Here is a 17,040-nt window from a genome sequence, read left to right as displayed (position 1 = left end):
TGATTTAGTTGTTTTGATGTTATCAGTAACTGTAAAAGTAGACTTTAAATTTTCATCTGATATTTGTATTACCAGTTCCGATTTTGTATTTAACTTTCCAAATATCTTGACTCTATTTGAGATATTTATAGACACGAGAAAATTTAATTTTTTTAATTATTAATAATTTTTAAATATTTTAAAATGTTTGCTCGGTCAAAACATTTGAAAATTTAATAAAATGTTCCTCATAAGTTTTTATTAATGGAAATCCACATTAATTTTTTTTAAACGCCTAAAGTTAGAAGTTTTACAAAATTAGTCAAAATCACATAAATTTTCTATTTAAATCTAAAATTTGACTTGTAACCTACAGTACATGCAGAGCGGTATTCACTTTTTTTCAATTAATTATTTTTTCAAAAAATAATTTCTTAGGAATTTTCGCTTTAAACTCCCAAAGACCATTTAGATTTTCTTTTCTAATAGAAGAGGTATCAATTTCAGAAAATCTAATCATTTTTCTGCTCAGAAACGAATAACACCCATTCCAAAATTAATACAGAGGTAGGCACATTACTAAGAATCAAAATAAAAATACATACACGTGTTTTTTACTACAATCATTGCTCATCGGATTATAATATTTCATAGTACTTAAGAATTGAGTTAAAATGGAAAAATAAATTGTTAGTAGAATTAATTTTGTTAAGTAACTCTTTTTATTTTTGACAAATTTATAACAATTTCATCAATTAAACTGCGATAGCTAGGTTCGACAATATAACATAATTGTATTGTAATACATATCATGTAGCGAAAGTTGGTATTTACACATAAACATATTATTAAAGTAACGGTCGTTTTTAATAAACATTGTTTTTTATTTCAATAGTAAAAATAAATTAATTTAATTTAGTTAATATATTATATTATACTATATTTACAGACGTAATAAACCGATGCCGGTCAACTGTTAAGACTGCGGTGACGTCGTAGATATATTAAAATTTAATTTTGCAGAACAATAAAATATTTAGAGGTAAATTAAAAATTAGTCGTACCTGTATCATACTTATTTTTACAGATGTGAAGTATTTAAAATATTATAAAAAAGAGATTAATCCTACAATAAATATTATACATAATCGTTATTAAATACACATCGATAAGCTGAACAAGTAGTAATAATAATAATAAAACTTAAAAAGTAAACAAATGGACTGATGACGAAAATATGGGTATTTTTACAAAAGCATGTTTGTTGTGGTTGGCCGTCGAGTGGATAGGGGTGACAAAAGGGATCGGGCTAAAATCATATTAGACCACCGTCCACGTGGAATAGAGTACTTTTCTGTTACACGAGACGTCATTTAAAAAGATTGATGATTTGATTGATGATTGATCCGCGTAAGGCAATTATGACCGTATACCTTGACGTGACGTTTGACCGAAAAAGTCGGAAACGTGGCAGGCAGCAGTGAGCGGGTCGGAGGCAGCGTTACATCGTTTTTCTGTGTATCACCCTCGAGCCTTCTTCGAAAAATTCTCGTTTCGACACCCACATTCGGCGGAATGTGCCCAACGATGCAAGAATGGAACCTCCGATCCATGTCGTATACAGACGTTCTTGTGGCGCCAAAATCTTTAAAAAAAAAATTTTTTAAAACATAATTTTGTTATCGATATGTGCGAGCAATATATTTCCATAAGAGCTTAAAATTTACAGAGAACACCGCTTATAAGGGAGTGATTTTTTCTGTAAACATGAGCATTTTAAAAGGCAGTTAAAGGTGAATAGAGTACATTTTAATTCAATACTTTTATATGCGATAATAAACGCGATAAAATAGAAACAAAAATAAAATTATGAACAACAACCGTCATTTTAGGTTCGATAGAACATAGCTCGCACACTTAAACAGTACCTATCACCTGTGACTGATGACAGACTCTCGATAACACTCACGTGATACGCATGAAATGAATTGGGCCTTGAACTATATACAATAATCATACTATAGGCTCACGTTTGATAAATTATTACGAGTTAAATATTATATTTTTACGTGTGTAGGTATACTAATTTTTTTAATCGTCAATTATAAACGTGATTTTTTTCGTCATTAACCTGTGACCACTTTACTCCTTTATAGCGATCATTATTCCATAAGATGTCAAACAATAAAAGTATTAATAGTTGATTGATACTTTTATTAAATTCCGGTCCTATTTTTTGTAAAATTTCGGACTGCACAATTAATTTTACTGCTTTAAACAAAAATGTTATGCACTATTATCTTAGAAAAATCTATGTATTTTATATATACATATATATATAAGTTATAAGTATAATAATTTAACATTACAATCAAATAAAACAACAAAATTCAAGAAATACTAATATTTTCTGCATATTATGTAATTTTTGTTTTGTAGGCTGTAGTGCACACTTGTACATTCGTGGTGCACATTATGTGTCGTGATGCACATAAAAATAGGGCTTGATTAAATTAATATTGTAAATATTAAAATTTGTAGATTTAAGAATAACAACCAAAATATGATGGGAAATACGAACACTAGTCTGAAGATCAAATGTTTATGTAAATTAACAATGATTATAATAAGGATTAATTAATTGTTATATTAAATAAGGAAACTTTTATATATTTTAAGCCAGTCTTAAAATATATGAGCTATGAAAATATAATGAAAAACATATATTATCTATTAAATTAATGAATAGTATTCACGAGGAAATTGAATCAATGAGGATAATACAAAACAAAAATAAATTTCTACAAATCAATTAACAAAATATTTTGACTTTTTTTGAGATATTTATAGACAACTGAAATTTTCAAATAGCTATAGAGAAAATTTGAAGCGTCATTATAGGAAAAATGTTTTGAGCGTTTGAGTTTTAAATTTTTATGAAATCTCTTAACGATAACAATTTATCCTCAAACCAGGTATATGTATATATATGATAATATAAGGTGTTATGAATTATGATAACTACATGCAATGTTTTTGGAAAAATTTATTAACCATGCCTTATGCAAAATGTGTTCTAATTGAAAAATAAAATATTTGTTTCAAAATAGAATATATGACAATATTTAAATTTAATATATCCTAGACTGACAAATTATCTCCGTTCAGAATCGTATTTCGTATACAATGATACCTATCATTGCATTCAAATTTAACCTACCCTAGTCAGAGGTCCACCCCACTCCCTAATGTACAGCAGAATGACATCAACTTACCCGCTTTTTTTTTTAAATTTTAATTGAAATATTGTAAAATCAACTATTTTATATTTTGTAAACATTCACAACTAATCTCAAATTCAACAATCCAATCAAACAAATAAAAGTTATGCAAATTAAACAATACACATATAACAAACAGAATAATAATATGTTTATTTTATTTGTATTTCCTCTCTATGGTCTTGCATCATTGACCACAAATTAGATGACAGTGCCTTAATAAAACCTACAACTAACAACCATAATATACTATTCATAAATATTGTTACAGCGTCACTGTTGTGTAAATAAATAATTAATTAACTATCAATGTACTCAACAAATGCAATTAAAATTAAATAATTATACAAAATAATTATTTAAAATTCTTAAGCGTTTTGAATATTTACCTTTAATTTCATATTTTTAGGTGCTAGTTTCTTAATTTCTGATAATAACCTATCACCAAATCCCTGAAAAATAATATAATTCATAAACAAAAAAATATTTGATTTACATTTTTTTCTTTTTTTTTTTTGACTTACAGATAAAAGAGTTGATCCTCCAGCTAAGACAATACTTTGATATAATTTTTTTCGTACATCTAAATCAGATTTTTGTATTGAATATACCAATGCTTCATGTAATCCTTCACATTCTTCACCAATTAAATCTGGATGAAATAACACTTCTGGAGCACGGAAACGAGCCGGTCCAATCTTAAAAGACAAATAATAATTAAATTAAGTTAAATATAACATAATAACATTGTTTACATGTTTGTTGGTTAACCAATATTAATTAACATATTATATTAAAATTATCTTAACTTTTTATTTTATATAAATTTTAGTTTTTAAAATGTACTTTTGTCAAATTGTATTAAATTAAATCTAAATGTTATACAACTATGGCTTTAAGTTATAAAATTTAACATCTACTAATTTTAATTTAAGACCAAAGGCATTTATCAGAGGCGCAACCAGGATTTATTCAAGGGGGGGGGGGGGTCCAAAAAATGTATTCGACTACTGTTTTTATGTCCTTTTCCTGAGTATATACATACATCTCATTTCTTAATAAACACAATTTGCCGGGTTTAAGACCAATAAAAAAAACACACAATTATATTATTTACATTTTTAAATTTATATTTACAATGTATGTCAATTAATTATTATTATTATGCCAATTAAATTATGGTATAGTCATAACTCATAAGCTTATAGACATACAACATATGTATAATGTATATATTCTATATCTTAAGCTGTAGTTGAATAGAGTATGTTATTGACAATCATTGATAATATTATTGTTCTAGATATTATCTAATGCATTGGATTCGACGTGTTATCAACAAAATACCTTATGTCCAAATCTAATCTAATAACTAATAAGTAATAATCAATCTAATCAATAAGTTTTGATGAACATTTCATGGAAACTTTTAAAAATAAAAATAAAACTATGACATAAGCCAAGGGGGGGGGGGGTCCGGATCCGGGGTCCACCCCCCTGGGTACGCCACTGGCATTTATATAATGTTATATACCATGATACATAATAATAATATAAAATTATTGTATACTATGATTGTATATTATATTATTATACTTGAAGTATATCAAAAAATTAGTTACCACCAGTATTTCAAAAAAAAAAAAAAAAAAACAAGAAATAACATGAAAAAATTAATCTAAGTACAAACTTACATCAACTTTGTTTCCATCAGGTAGCATATATTGATAAATATTACTATCAGATGATTCTTCTTTAACTGGACTTAGAGCTACATAACAAGCCTTTTCTTTAATTGCTCTAACTACTTCAAATTCTGCTGATGTAGAAAAATTTAAACCTTCTTTTCTTAGTAATAACCTGAACATAAAATTAAAAACTAATAATTGCACTAAAAATATTATTTTATAAGCATAATTACTTGAGATATCTTGATATATCCCGGCCAGCTAAATCTAATCGTATAATACCGTGTTTCATAGCAAAACCTTCATAAATCGGGACAGTGTGAGTGATTCCATCACCAGAATCTAAAACAACTCCAGTAGTGCGACCAGTAGCGTATCTATATACAAAAAATAAAATATTAATATTAAGTAATTTTGTAAACATTTTCTGATATATACAAACTAAGAACTGCCTGAATAGACACATAAAATGCAGGAACATTGAAAGTTTCAAAAAATATTTCTGCAGCTTTTTCACGATTTCGTCGTGGATTTAGAGGAGCTTCAGTTAACAGTACAGGATGTTCTTCGGAAAATGTTTGAAGTTGATCACTACCATAAATATATTGCCATATTCTTTCCATGTCATTCCAATCAGTTACAATACCATGTTCTATAGGATATTTTATGTATAGCAAACCTCGATGTTCTTCAGCTTTCGGTCCAATAAATGTGTCTCCTTCTAAAGCACCAGCCATTACTCTAACATGTTTTGGTCGTCCAATACTATGAATCAATAGTTTATTTAAATATCACTCTAATATATGTAAAATTATAATTTTATGTTGTCAACTTACTAATTTGGAAAACAACATTTTGGTGTTTGTTCCCCAGCAAATCCAGCTTTAATGGCACCTGATCCCTGCAAAAATACAATTCATAATTACAAATTATTAAAAAATAGATAAATTAAATAACTTAAAATGGGTTGACAATATTATTCAGCATCTAAAAATCTGTATGATAATTAAATGCTTAATTTATCAATACAGTAGATTTTTGTATTATAAAAAATATAAATGATAAAAATTAATTATTAGTTTGATATAGGTATATAAATGTTAAGCATTTACTTTTTACAGAAAAGTGAAAATAACTAAACATTAATTTTTTTTTTCATAGTAAAACTTTTGAAATAAGATTTAAATATCAAAATAAAATATACATTTGGAACATTACTATGAATATACACTATAAGAAAACTTTAAGTATTTATTTTCAGTTTGATATTCCTAAGATTGACATTTTGAAAGTTCTAACAAAAATAATACTTTAATGGAAAATTAATTGCTGCAGTTGATAATGCAGTTTAAGTATTCCAACTTAATTTATTATTGCTTAGTATAAATAAAACAAGCACAACATTTATAAGACAAAATTAAATATGTGCTTTTTATTTAATATTAAATTTCATAAGAAAATAATTTATTATTTCATGAATATAATAAATTTAAATATGTTAGATACCTAATTGATAGATAAACTTTAAAAAAAAACTATGTTTATTTAAATACATTTTCTAAGATTTAGATACCTATGGGCTATGATTAAATCTTTTTTGATCTACATAGTATTTAATTCTTAAGCATAATTAATGCATTTAATAATAAATATAAATTGATACCTACTATATTTATTCTTAGTTAGTGGTTAGTTTATTCTATACATTTCGCAAGCTTACTAAATTCATTTAATCTTGATAAGTATGCCATCAGAAAATACTGAGTCAATATTTGACAAATCATATATTATTTAAATATTATATTTTTAATTCTTTAGAAATAAAGTATACATATACATATTGATGTTAAAATCAAGGCTAATGTTGAATATTTTTAAGTACATTTTTATAATATATAGGTGATTATATGACGATTTACCAATTATGTTCATCCTATCTTTTCATCATTAATAATGCAGTTATTCCAAATTTTATTTTTAAATTTTTAAATATTTGTATACTATATTCAAGTTTTTGTGATTGTACATATTTACAAAATACTTAAAAAGTGTCCTGTGAAGATCAAAACTTCTGACAATATCACTTTTCTACTATAAATTATTAAGTGGACAATTTTTCAGAAAATATGAATAAAATCAAAATCAATATTCAAACGAATAGCTTTTGGGTCATTTAACTCTGTGTACCATGGATAATAGGTACATGATAATGGATTTGAAAGATACAAATCAGTTATGTTAATCCATCAATATTCATAATTTATAAAAATGATCCATCTATAATGAATACTACCCAGATCAGACATTACATAATATTTTTAATAATTTCAAAAATTAGAATTTAAATTAATTAGGTATTGAATAAAATACAATTAAATAAGTATGATTGATGATGTATCTTGTATATCTGTTAATGTCACCAAGCCTAAAACTAATTTATGAGTATTAAAATAATATCACATAATTACAAAACGATTTACACAAATATAGAAATACCAATTTAGTATAAAATAATTTTCAACAGAAATACTAGTTAAAATAATATCTGGTTAGGTTATATATTCAATAATCACTAATAAGTCATACAAAATAATCGAAGCTGAAGTTTTCTAAAGAACTTCACAAATGAAGCCACAAGAGTATTATACATTTCCTCTTATTCGAAAAATAAGTAGACGAAAGATGATGAATAAAATATTCATGCTTCATAGTTGTATAAAATATTTTGCATAAATAATAATATAATGATGACGAGGACTTACATTGTCTATGACAACAGGCTGATTAACAATAACGTCATAAGTTTCCATGATGAGCCGTCGTTGGTGAAAAAATAATTAACTAACAATTTAAACTTTAAATTCTTTTTGGGATAAAATCGTAACAAATTACACCTAACTAATAAGTAGAACTTTCTTTAAAAACGTTCGATATTATATTATTATAAATATAAAGTTGATAACATTATAATAAGCGTTAACATAACCTAAATGCCGTTACCAACTTAACCGGTACACTTTACTTTAAAAAATGATTATAGATAGTTATTTTTTGTTTTTGTTTATCATTAAAATGATAATAATTATTTTTATATTTAAGATGTCCATGATCTGTGTTATCACTAAGTCACTCACAAATCACAATTTCAATTTTCAATATTCCAAATCCAATTTTTTCAATCAATATGCACAATTAATTAAGATTAGTACTTATGACAACTTTTGTTATAAAAGTTTAAGCGGTTTGTTTGTTTTGATTTCTGACTGTTTATCACAGGGTTTGAAATAAAATATGAGCATAAAAATATCTAATTAAGTAAGTTATTTATCAAAGTCAATTGCATAAATAATTATTCTAAATCATGTATTTTGTGCCTTTATTTCGTCAGAATGATGTTTGGTGAGCATTCTAAAACGCAGTTTATTGAACAAACAAGAGCTGCACGAGTGGAAAGAGCAAATGATCGTAAACGTGAGGAATCAGCTATCCTTATCCAATCTTTGGTTAGAGGATGGCTTGTTCGCAAACGCACTCAAAACTTAATACTGTCAGTTTTAGCTATTGTTCATTTATACATGTGATATTAAACTTTTATTAGTTGTTTGATTTTTGGAATATTTATAGGAAACAATTTGATGACACATTTGAGAACATCAATGATTTGAAACCTGCTATTACTGTTTATTTATCTGTGAAAAAATTTTTAATTTATTGGGATGAAAAGCGAGATAAACATAGATTTGAAAAACTCTGCAGGTTCGATATATATTTAACTTAAAAACTTATATTAATTAATGGAGTTATAAATCATTCAATTTTATTGATTTCGTGTATACACATTATCATATTTATTTTCTAAATTTTACAGCATACACACTATAAATTATATTTATAATATAAATCCTACGTCTTAACAAATTTTTAATATCTTTCAAATTACTTGTAATATTGTATGTAATTATTAAGGAGTTATAGGTAAATTAATAAGTTTTTTTTATATTTATAGATATATAATTCTTAGTCTGGAATGTGATGCAATCAAACGTAGCTATATATCAGTAGCTTTGTCTAGTGAGCATGCAGTTAACTGGATAAGTCATGTTAAAGAAATTCTGTCTATTTGCCTAACTTACCTTACTAAACTTCAGCCAAAATCATTAGATGATTCTTCTTTTTTACACACTTTACTTCACATGATTGTATCTTTTACATCGACATCAAGATGGTGTGCAATTAATTCAAATACTTCTTTGCAAGGGTTAAAACCTGGATTAGAACGTTTAACAGAAAACTTGATTGCACACTTATTGAATAAAAATGTGTTTAATACCATGCAGGTATTCAAAAATTAAATATATTTTAATTTATGAATTTATTACCAAACTAATTTTTTTTAGGCATTACTGATTACTGGTTTATCAGGTATTAAAATCTTATTAAAACCTGTGGCTATGACAGCTATAATGACTATTTGCTGGAGATGTTTAGTTTTGAGCAATTTTTCAACAAATATTTTCCAATTATTTGTGATTAAGATTTATTCTATACCTTTATTAGTAGAGCATTTGATATCTCTCTCGCCTAAAGTGAGTATTTTGAATAATTGTTATTTTAATACTAAAATAAATGGTATTCTATAGTTTTAAAAGATCATAAAATTGTATTTAAAAATATATTTTAGATGATTGAAACATTTAATTCTGTTAATTTACTTGAGAAGGTTATGCAATTATTAAATGATCAAAAACAATGCGATGAAATATTTCATTGCTTACATCCTAGTTGGTGTTTATCATTGATTGCAAACATTGTGCATTTAGCTGAATTAAGCGCTGAAACAGATCAATTTGAAAGTAATTCTACATCAGTGTTTATTGTAAGTTTCAAACTTTATAATTAAATGAAACCAGTTCATATGTCGATTTAATATAATTTATATAATAATTTGAACACTAAGTCACAACCAAGTATGATATCCAGCATCTGATAAAAAAAAAGTCATTGAAATAACTGAGTAGCTAGATTATATTTTAAATATTAAATCAATACATAAGTCATCATATTTCTAAATATTTTAATAATTTTGTAATTATAAATTTTAATTCATTAATAAATTAATTATTTAATATCAATTATTACAAATAAGAATGATTATGTGTAACCATTTGAAAATCAAAAATTAGAATACATTTAACTTTTAAGTCATGTCATTAAGAAGCAGATAAAAATAATTAAAATAAAACAAATAATAAAATTTTAATATTGAAAAAAGTTCAACTGTTATAAGTTTGTTGTAAGTGTAACAATTGTATTTTAAAACTTTATTTTAAGCTAATCAACAAATGTCTTTAGATAAATTATTTAAATGTTAAGAGGATATGAGCTCACTTTTTTTCTCTAATCTAACATAACAACATTTGCATTCAACAGAACCAATCTTACGTTTTTTCCATTAATATCAAATTAGCCTTATTATAAAATTAAAGTTAATGATATTGTATATGTTTGAATGTTGAATTTTTTTACCATATTTTAATTATAAATATAAAAAATCAAAACATCATCAGACAATTTTATTTAATAGACTCCATGTCAAGTGTCAACTATAACTTATAGCAGCTGTTGCCTCACTTGCCTGTTATAATTGTGATAGTAAAAATAAATTACAAACAAGAATAAATTATTATCATATAAAATAACATAATCAATTAGTAATTTTATTTATATGAATAATTTCATTTAGATACAATTAACAACAATTTCTGTGAAATAAATTAAACATTAATTTTAATTTGAAAAAGTATTTTTTATTTATAGTCGATTCAATAATTCGAAGTAAATGCTCGAACCCTTAAAAATCACCCAGTAATTCGAAATTAAAATTTGGAAAAACTAAACACTAACATGTGACAATTTGAATTATCATCTGTTCAACGCTCAGTAATTTGAAGTATATTCATCAAATTTAAAAATGATAAAAATAAAATGAAACTAAATTCGATGAAGCAAAAAACCATTAAAGATTTCTTAAAAAAAAAACTTTTTTTTTAATAATTAAATTTACATAGTATAATATTTTAAAGCCGTGTCCACACCTGAGCACGCACAGACCGAGCATATGTGCTCATGCCGAGTCAACCGACTCGGCTCACGTTTGCTGTGCGTCAAAATCATGCAAATTTGTAGAACGCGCAACATGAGCACACATGCTTGGTTCTGTGCGTGCTCAAGTGTGCACGCGGCTTTAGGTAAATTATTTAATTTATAATTTTAAAACAAAATAAAAATCTAATATATACCATTAGATTTGCTGAAATAATTAATAATTATGTACATACATCCACCGTACAAATTAATATCCATTTTAACTATTAAACATTGAGAATAATTGATAATTTTTTATTTCTAGGTTGGTTTAACAACATTTTTGGACACTATTAGAGTTAACGTAGTGAAAAAACATTCAAACGTATCTAGCGTTTGGCATCCTGAACTTGGTTGGTTTACAGCAAATTCTAACTGTCAATGTTCTCCTAATATACCTCCTTTAAAAAATCAATTGATTCCATTATGGTGTGGAACTTTATGTTCCAAGTTACTACGGTGTCATCTGATTAATGCTCTAGCACAAATACCCGAAAATCAACAAGTACCTTCACCTCCTCCTAAAACAAATAATCCAATAGCAATAATCAAGTAACTATTTTACTATTAAAATTATTTTAAACTATTCTCAAATAATAATTATTATTCATAATAGAAAGGCATTTGATTTGAGACTATCAAGCACCAGTCAACCAAGTTATAAACTTACAGGAATTCATGGTACAAAGGTAGTTGCTGCTTGCAACTTATATTTTACATGTCTCAAAACAATCACACAGCTTAGACTAGATATAATAACTGGTAAACATATTATTGTTCAATATTTATTTAGAAATTTAAATTAATAAATATCTTCTTATATTTTTAGGTTTATGTTATCATGAAGACACATTATATTTATTATGGAGGTTTTTGGCGTTTTTAGATTCTCATTGTGGTCTCAAGAACCTGTTGGATATTTTAGAATATGATAAAAATTGCAATTCAGGAGAATTGCGCATGTTACAACTATTCTGTGATAGTATGTCACATTACATAACGTAAGTAAAAATTTGTTAGAAAAATAATTTATTCATCAAATTTAAAATATTAATATTTATTATTTATTTCAGTATTCTTGATGATATAGAAATGTATGAACAACAAAAACCATTTGTGATGCGTGACTATATTTTAATGTCTAGTTTTTTGAACATATTTCTCTATAAAGGAATATCTCAGAATTTATTTGGTAAGAAATCGATTTTATTTTTACTTTTAATTATATTATTTATAATTATATAAAAATATATTTTTTGTTTTGGATAACTTAGATATTCAAGATACAGCTTCTTCATCATATAGCTTTTTTCGGTCTTGTCGCACGCTTTTAATGGTACTTTATCGCAGAGATTGTCGTAGATCATTTGCACCTGTAGGGCACTGGCTGATTGGTGATCTTAAAACTTCTTCATTTTTTAATGAACTTAAAAAGGGCCGTAAAATATACTCGGTATTGAATTGTTAGATTTTTAATTTATTTAGATAACTATTAATAATATTAAATGTATTTAGATTTTAATTCAAGAAATCCCTCATATAGTCTCTCATGAAACACGTGTCCGATTATTTAGAAAATATGTTTCTCGTGAAAAGTTTGCTTTAGGTGTACATGAATTACATGATAACGACAATTTTATGCCACCAATCATTACTATACGGAGGTAAAATAAGTTTTATGAAATAATTTTAAAGAAGTTATTGAAATTTTTATAAAAAATATGTAGGAATCGAATAATTGAAGATGGTTATACACATATTTCTGAATTGTCATTGAAACGTTTCAAAGGTGTTATTAGAGTAAAATTCATAAACGAACAGGGATTAGATGAAGCAGGAATTGATCAAGATGGTGTATTTAAAGGTCTGTCTTAAAAAACTTGAAATTCAATATTTTAAATATTAACAATAAATTAATATTTACAGAATTTCTTGAAGAAACTATTAAGAGAGTATTTGATCCATCGTTAAATTTATTTCGTACTACAGATGAACAAAGATTATATCCGTCACCATCATCATATATTCAAGAAAACCATCTGAACTTATTTGAATTTGTTGGCCGAATTTTGGGTAAAGCTGTTTATGAGGTAATTATTTTAGACAATTCATTTAAATTATTTAATTTAATAAAATATAAATGTATATTATATTTCATAGGGTATTGTTGTTGAAGTTCCATTTGCATCATTCTTTTTAAGTCAATTATTAGGACAAACTCAAGAGTTACTTTATAGTTCAATGGATGAGTTACCTTCATTAGACAATGACTTATATAGAAATTTAACATCCGTCAAACATTATGAGGGTGATGTTTCAGAATTAGATTTAACTTTTTCTGTAGTTGATAATCACCTTGGTCAATTAACTACTCACGATCTTATACCTGGTGGAAGAGTCATATCAGTTACTAATCAAAACAAGTAAAATTACTATTATTTATCATTTTTATTTATTTATATCATAGACATATTATGATAATAATATGTCTATGATTTATATATACACTTATGTTATGATAAAGATGGTAAAATAGTATTATCAATAATAACATAACATAATATGTATGTATTCTTGCATATCCATATTCATACTTGTTTAGTAAATATTGTAAATTAGAAGTTGCGTATACATATTTTTTATATGAGGGAAAGGGATCAGTAAAAAAATGTTAAAGATATATCAAATATTTTACCTGCACATTAACAAATAAAAATATTATATTTAATGAATTTTATTTTAAAACTGCTAACAAGGTGTAAGACTAAACAACAAATGAGGATATGGCTTCCTCTTAATGTTCAAAAAATCACCTAACATATATCTCAATTAATAATATACAAACGTTTATAAGTTAGAAAAACAATTGTTGAATTAAATAGATCGGTATTTATGTCTTTTCTTCAGAAAAGTTAAGTTAACCTGTGAAATAAAAATATCTTTCAAAAATAATGTAATAATTATTAAATTATTTTAAATTATTGATTTCAGGATTAATTATGTGCATTTAATGGCACATTATGTTATGCATACTCAGATCAAAGCACAAACAGCAGCTTTTATCAAAGGGTTTAAATATGTTATAAATCCTGAATGGTTATCATTATTCTCTACTCCAGAAGTAATAATTTATCATTTTATCTGATTCTCTAAATTTTTAATTATTAACTTTAATTATTAGCTTCAAAAACTGATATCCGGAGACAATGCTCCAATTGATTTGCTTGATCTTAGAAGAACCACACAATACTATGGAGGATTTCATGACTCTCATCGTGTGATTCTATGGTTGTGGGAAGTTCTTCAAAAAGATTTCACAGAAAAAGAAAGATCACTTTTCCTGAAAGTATGTAGTAATTTTTTTATACTATTACTAAGTAAGAAATAAATGTCTTGAATATTCAATTTACAGTTTGTGACCAGTTGTTCAAAACCACCTTTACTTGGTTTTGCATACCTGGAGCCACCATTTTCCATAAGATGTGTCCAAGTAGCAGATGATGAAGACTTTGGTGACACACTTGGTAAACACAATTAAATTTACTTAAAATTAATTTGTTTTATTCTTAGTTTACAATTTTTTTGCTTATTTATAGTTAGTGTTATTCGAGGATTCTTCACTATTCGTAAAAAAGATCCAAATCTTAGACTACCTTCGGCTTCTACATGTTTCAACCTGCTCAAGCTTCCAAACTATCAAAAAAAAAGTATTCTTAGAGACAAACTTAGGTATGCAATTTCATCAAATACTGGATTCGAACTGTCATGAATTTTCTTATGCCAACAAAATAATTTCATGTGAAATTAATTGAGGTTTATAATTGCTGATGTGTATGGTTATGAAACTAGGATGTACGAATTATGGCTATCTTATGTGATGTATTCAAATAATCTATATTTATGATTATTTGTAATTGTAATTCTGTTAGGACTGAATTAATCATTATTATTATTATTTTATATTGGAAAATTATTGATTTCCGAGTTATATCATTCCAAGTAATGAAATAATTTTTAAAACAATTATTATTAGGTTGATTTATATAGATAATAATATGAAGAAATACATTCAACTATTTAACATACTATCATATTAAAATGTAAATTACTATACTAAAATTATTTTCATTTGATAACTAAGTGTATTATTATGACTTGTATGATGTTTTGAATGTCAGGTTTTTAAAAAAAAAATAGATTGCTTTAGAAGTATCAAATTTTTCAATATTTATCAATTGTTTCTATTCCATACTATTTAATTTTTAGTGTACATTTTTCCTTTAATATTTTGTCGAACACTAACTTACATAAATAAAATTATATTTTGTGATAATTGTTTTATTTTCTGAAGACAATATTTTATTATTACATACATTTATTTGATTTATATTCATTTTTAATATTCAATAGTCATCCATATGTCTTATCTGAATATATTTTATGTACTTAAAACTTGAGACTGATCATATGATGTTTTTACTGTTGAAAATGATTTAAAATATTCATTATTCATTAATAATGAACATTTAATGTATGTTTGTTTTTATTTTTTTAATAAACCATTAAACATTGCTTTTATTTTAAAGCATACTACTATTTATTTAAACAAATATGTAATATTATTATTATTATTATATATACAAATTTTTGTTTTTGTTTTTCATAAATTTATCATGTAAGCTGTTTTTATAAATATTTTATTGTTTTTTTTTTTTTACTATAGTATGTAATATTGTCTTTAGCCAATAGATATAATAATAATATAAGTACTTTATGTACTTTATTAATATGATATTATTTCTTATTTTTTATTTATAGTTTCTCATATTATGTTATTCTGTAAACATAGAGCAATTTTTCATATTAATTAGTTAATCATCAATTAAAATATCTAACTTCTCATGTTGAAATAAAAAAAATTATATAGAAACATTATTTATATGTATGTTTTATCACTATATAAATTATAATAATACTTCAGTAGATACTAACAATATGTAAATTAAATGTATTTAGGCGTAAAACGAATAACATTTAAATGTTTGAGTGGTTTGTATTTTATGAACAATACAAAGGTACATATTTACTATATATATAACTTACTTTATCTGTAACATATATTATTTTAATTTATAAAAATACTTGAATAAAATATTTTATTGTTGAATAACTATTTTATATAACACTTAATATTATTTTTCTTTAATGCCTATGAGAAGCATGTAAGCTGGACCTTTTTTTATTTTGCCAGAAAAAAAACTAGTACCTAGTAGGAACTGTTTAGCACAATACTGCCACCGAGCTAAACCCTAATGGTAAAGTGTAAAACCTCAGGGTCCACGAATTAAATTAAATTTATTTATCCTTTCTATCTTGCCACCTTGGTTGATAGTACACAAGTATAATTCATTAATCAGTTTAATTCTTATGGTTATACCTACTTAATACTTATCCATCAGTTCGTATACAAGATTTATGAGTTAGGACCACCAGTGAAGACAAGACCAACACACTAAACGAGTATGTACGACTACAATCGGTTATCTTTGTGATTTTTCATCGACGACCTCTGACTCGTTCAATCTAAGAGAATCGGTTATTCGACGCACGACTGTGCTTACCTGCAAGAATTACGACGAAGAAATTTGAGTGTATCGATACGTATCGGAACAATTGTATGCTTTCAAGAAGTTACACGTGCAGTATACAAGCGATACGCACCGACCCGTTTCGGACTTGAACATTAATTTATTGATGATATTCTAAAACTTAAAACAGATAACTACCGTAAATACATGAAATGCTCACTTAATATCTGAAGTAAAAAATTCTGTAACATTTTAAAATTGATTGTTTGCGTATTATTCTGAACTAGAAATACCTAAAAAATTTTCTTACAATAACTAAATATTTTTAATGTAACTCAACATTCTCTGATTCCAAATTTA

At 25.4% G+C, this 17,040-nt stretch overlaps 2 protein-coding genes across 2 annotated transcripts; one reads left to right on the top strand and one right to left on the bottom strand.

The window, feature by feature from the left end:
- Positions 1 to 678: 678 nt before the first annotated feature.
- Positions 679 to 7,895, bottom strand: Arp1 (Actin-related protein 1). The gene is made up of 8 exons (XM_089229877.1): positions 7,711 to 7,895; positions 5,785 to 5,849; positions 5,387 to 5,713; positions 5,182 to 5,325; positions 4,955 to 5,120; positions 3,785 to 3,958; positions 3,650 to 3,712; positions 679 to 1,624 (listed from the first exon to the last, which is right to left on the bottom strand). Exons 1-8 carry the CDS (start codon positions 7,756 to 7,758, stop codon positions 1,481 to 1,483), a joined length of 1,131 nt encoding a protein of 376 aa, XP_089086003.1. The 5' UTR covers positions 7,759 to 7,895; the 3' UTR covers positions 679 to 1,480.
- Positions 7,896 to 8,071: 176 nt separating this feature from the next.
- Positions 8,072 to 15,480, top strand: LOC107168867 (ubiquitin-protein ligase E3B). The gene is made up of 19 exons (XM_089229876.1): positions 8,072 to 8,263; positions 8,337 to 8,495; positions 8,573 to 8,704; positions 8,955 to 9,285; positions 9,346 to 9,534; positions 9,630 to 9,824; positions 11,358 to 11,644; positions 11,709 to 11,854; positions 11,922 to 12,093; positions 12,166 to 12,284; positions 12,367 to 12,545; positions 12,608 to 12,756; positions 12,820 to 12,956; positions 13,019 to 13,182; positions 13,253 to 13,515; positions 14,084 to 14,213; positions 14,274 to 14,438; positions 14,505 to 14,616; positions 14,689 to 15,480. The coding sequence occupies exons 2-19, from the start codon at positions 8,338 to 8,340 to the stop codon at positions 14,859 to 14,861; spliced, it is 3,201 nt and encodes a 1,066-aa protein (XP_089086002.1). The 5' UTR covers positions 8,072 to 8,263; position 8,337; the 3' UTR covers positions 14,862 to 15,480.
- Positions 15,481 to 17,040: the final 1,560 nt, after the last annotated feature.

This window comes from Diuraphis noxia, unplaced genomic scaffold (genome assembly GCF_037042655.1).
Source record: "Diuraphis noxia isolate RWA-SAM2 unplaced genomic scaffold, SU_Dnox_SAM2 contig0005, whole genome shotgun sequence".
Taxonomy (NCBI): Eukaryota; Metazoa; Arthropoda; class Insecta; order Hemiptera; family Aphididae; genus Diuraphis; species Diuraphis noxia.
This window is presented reverse-complemented; position numbering and strand designations above follow the sequence as displayed.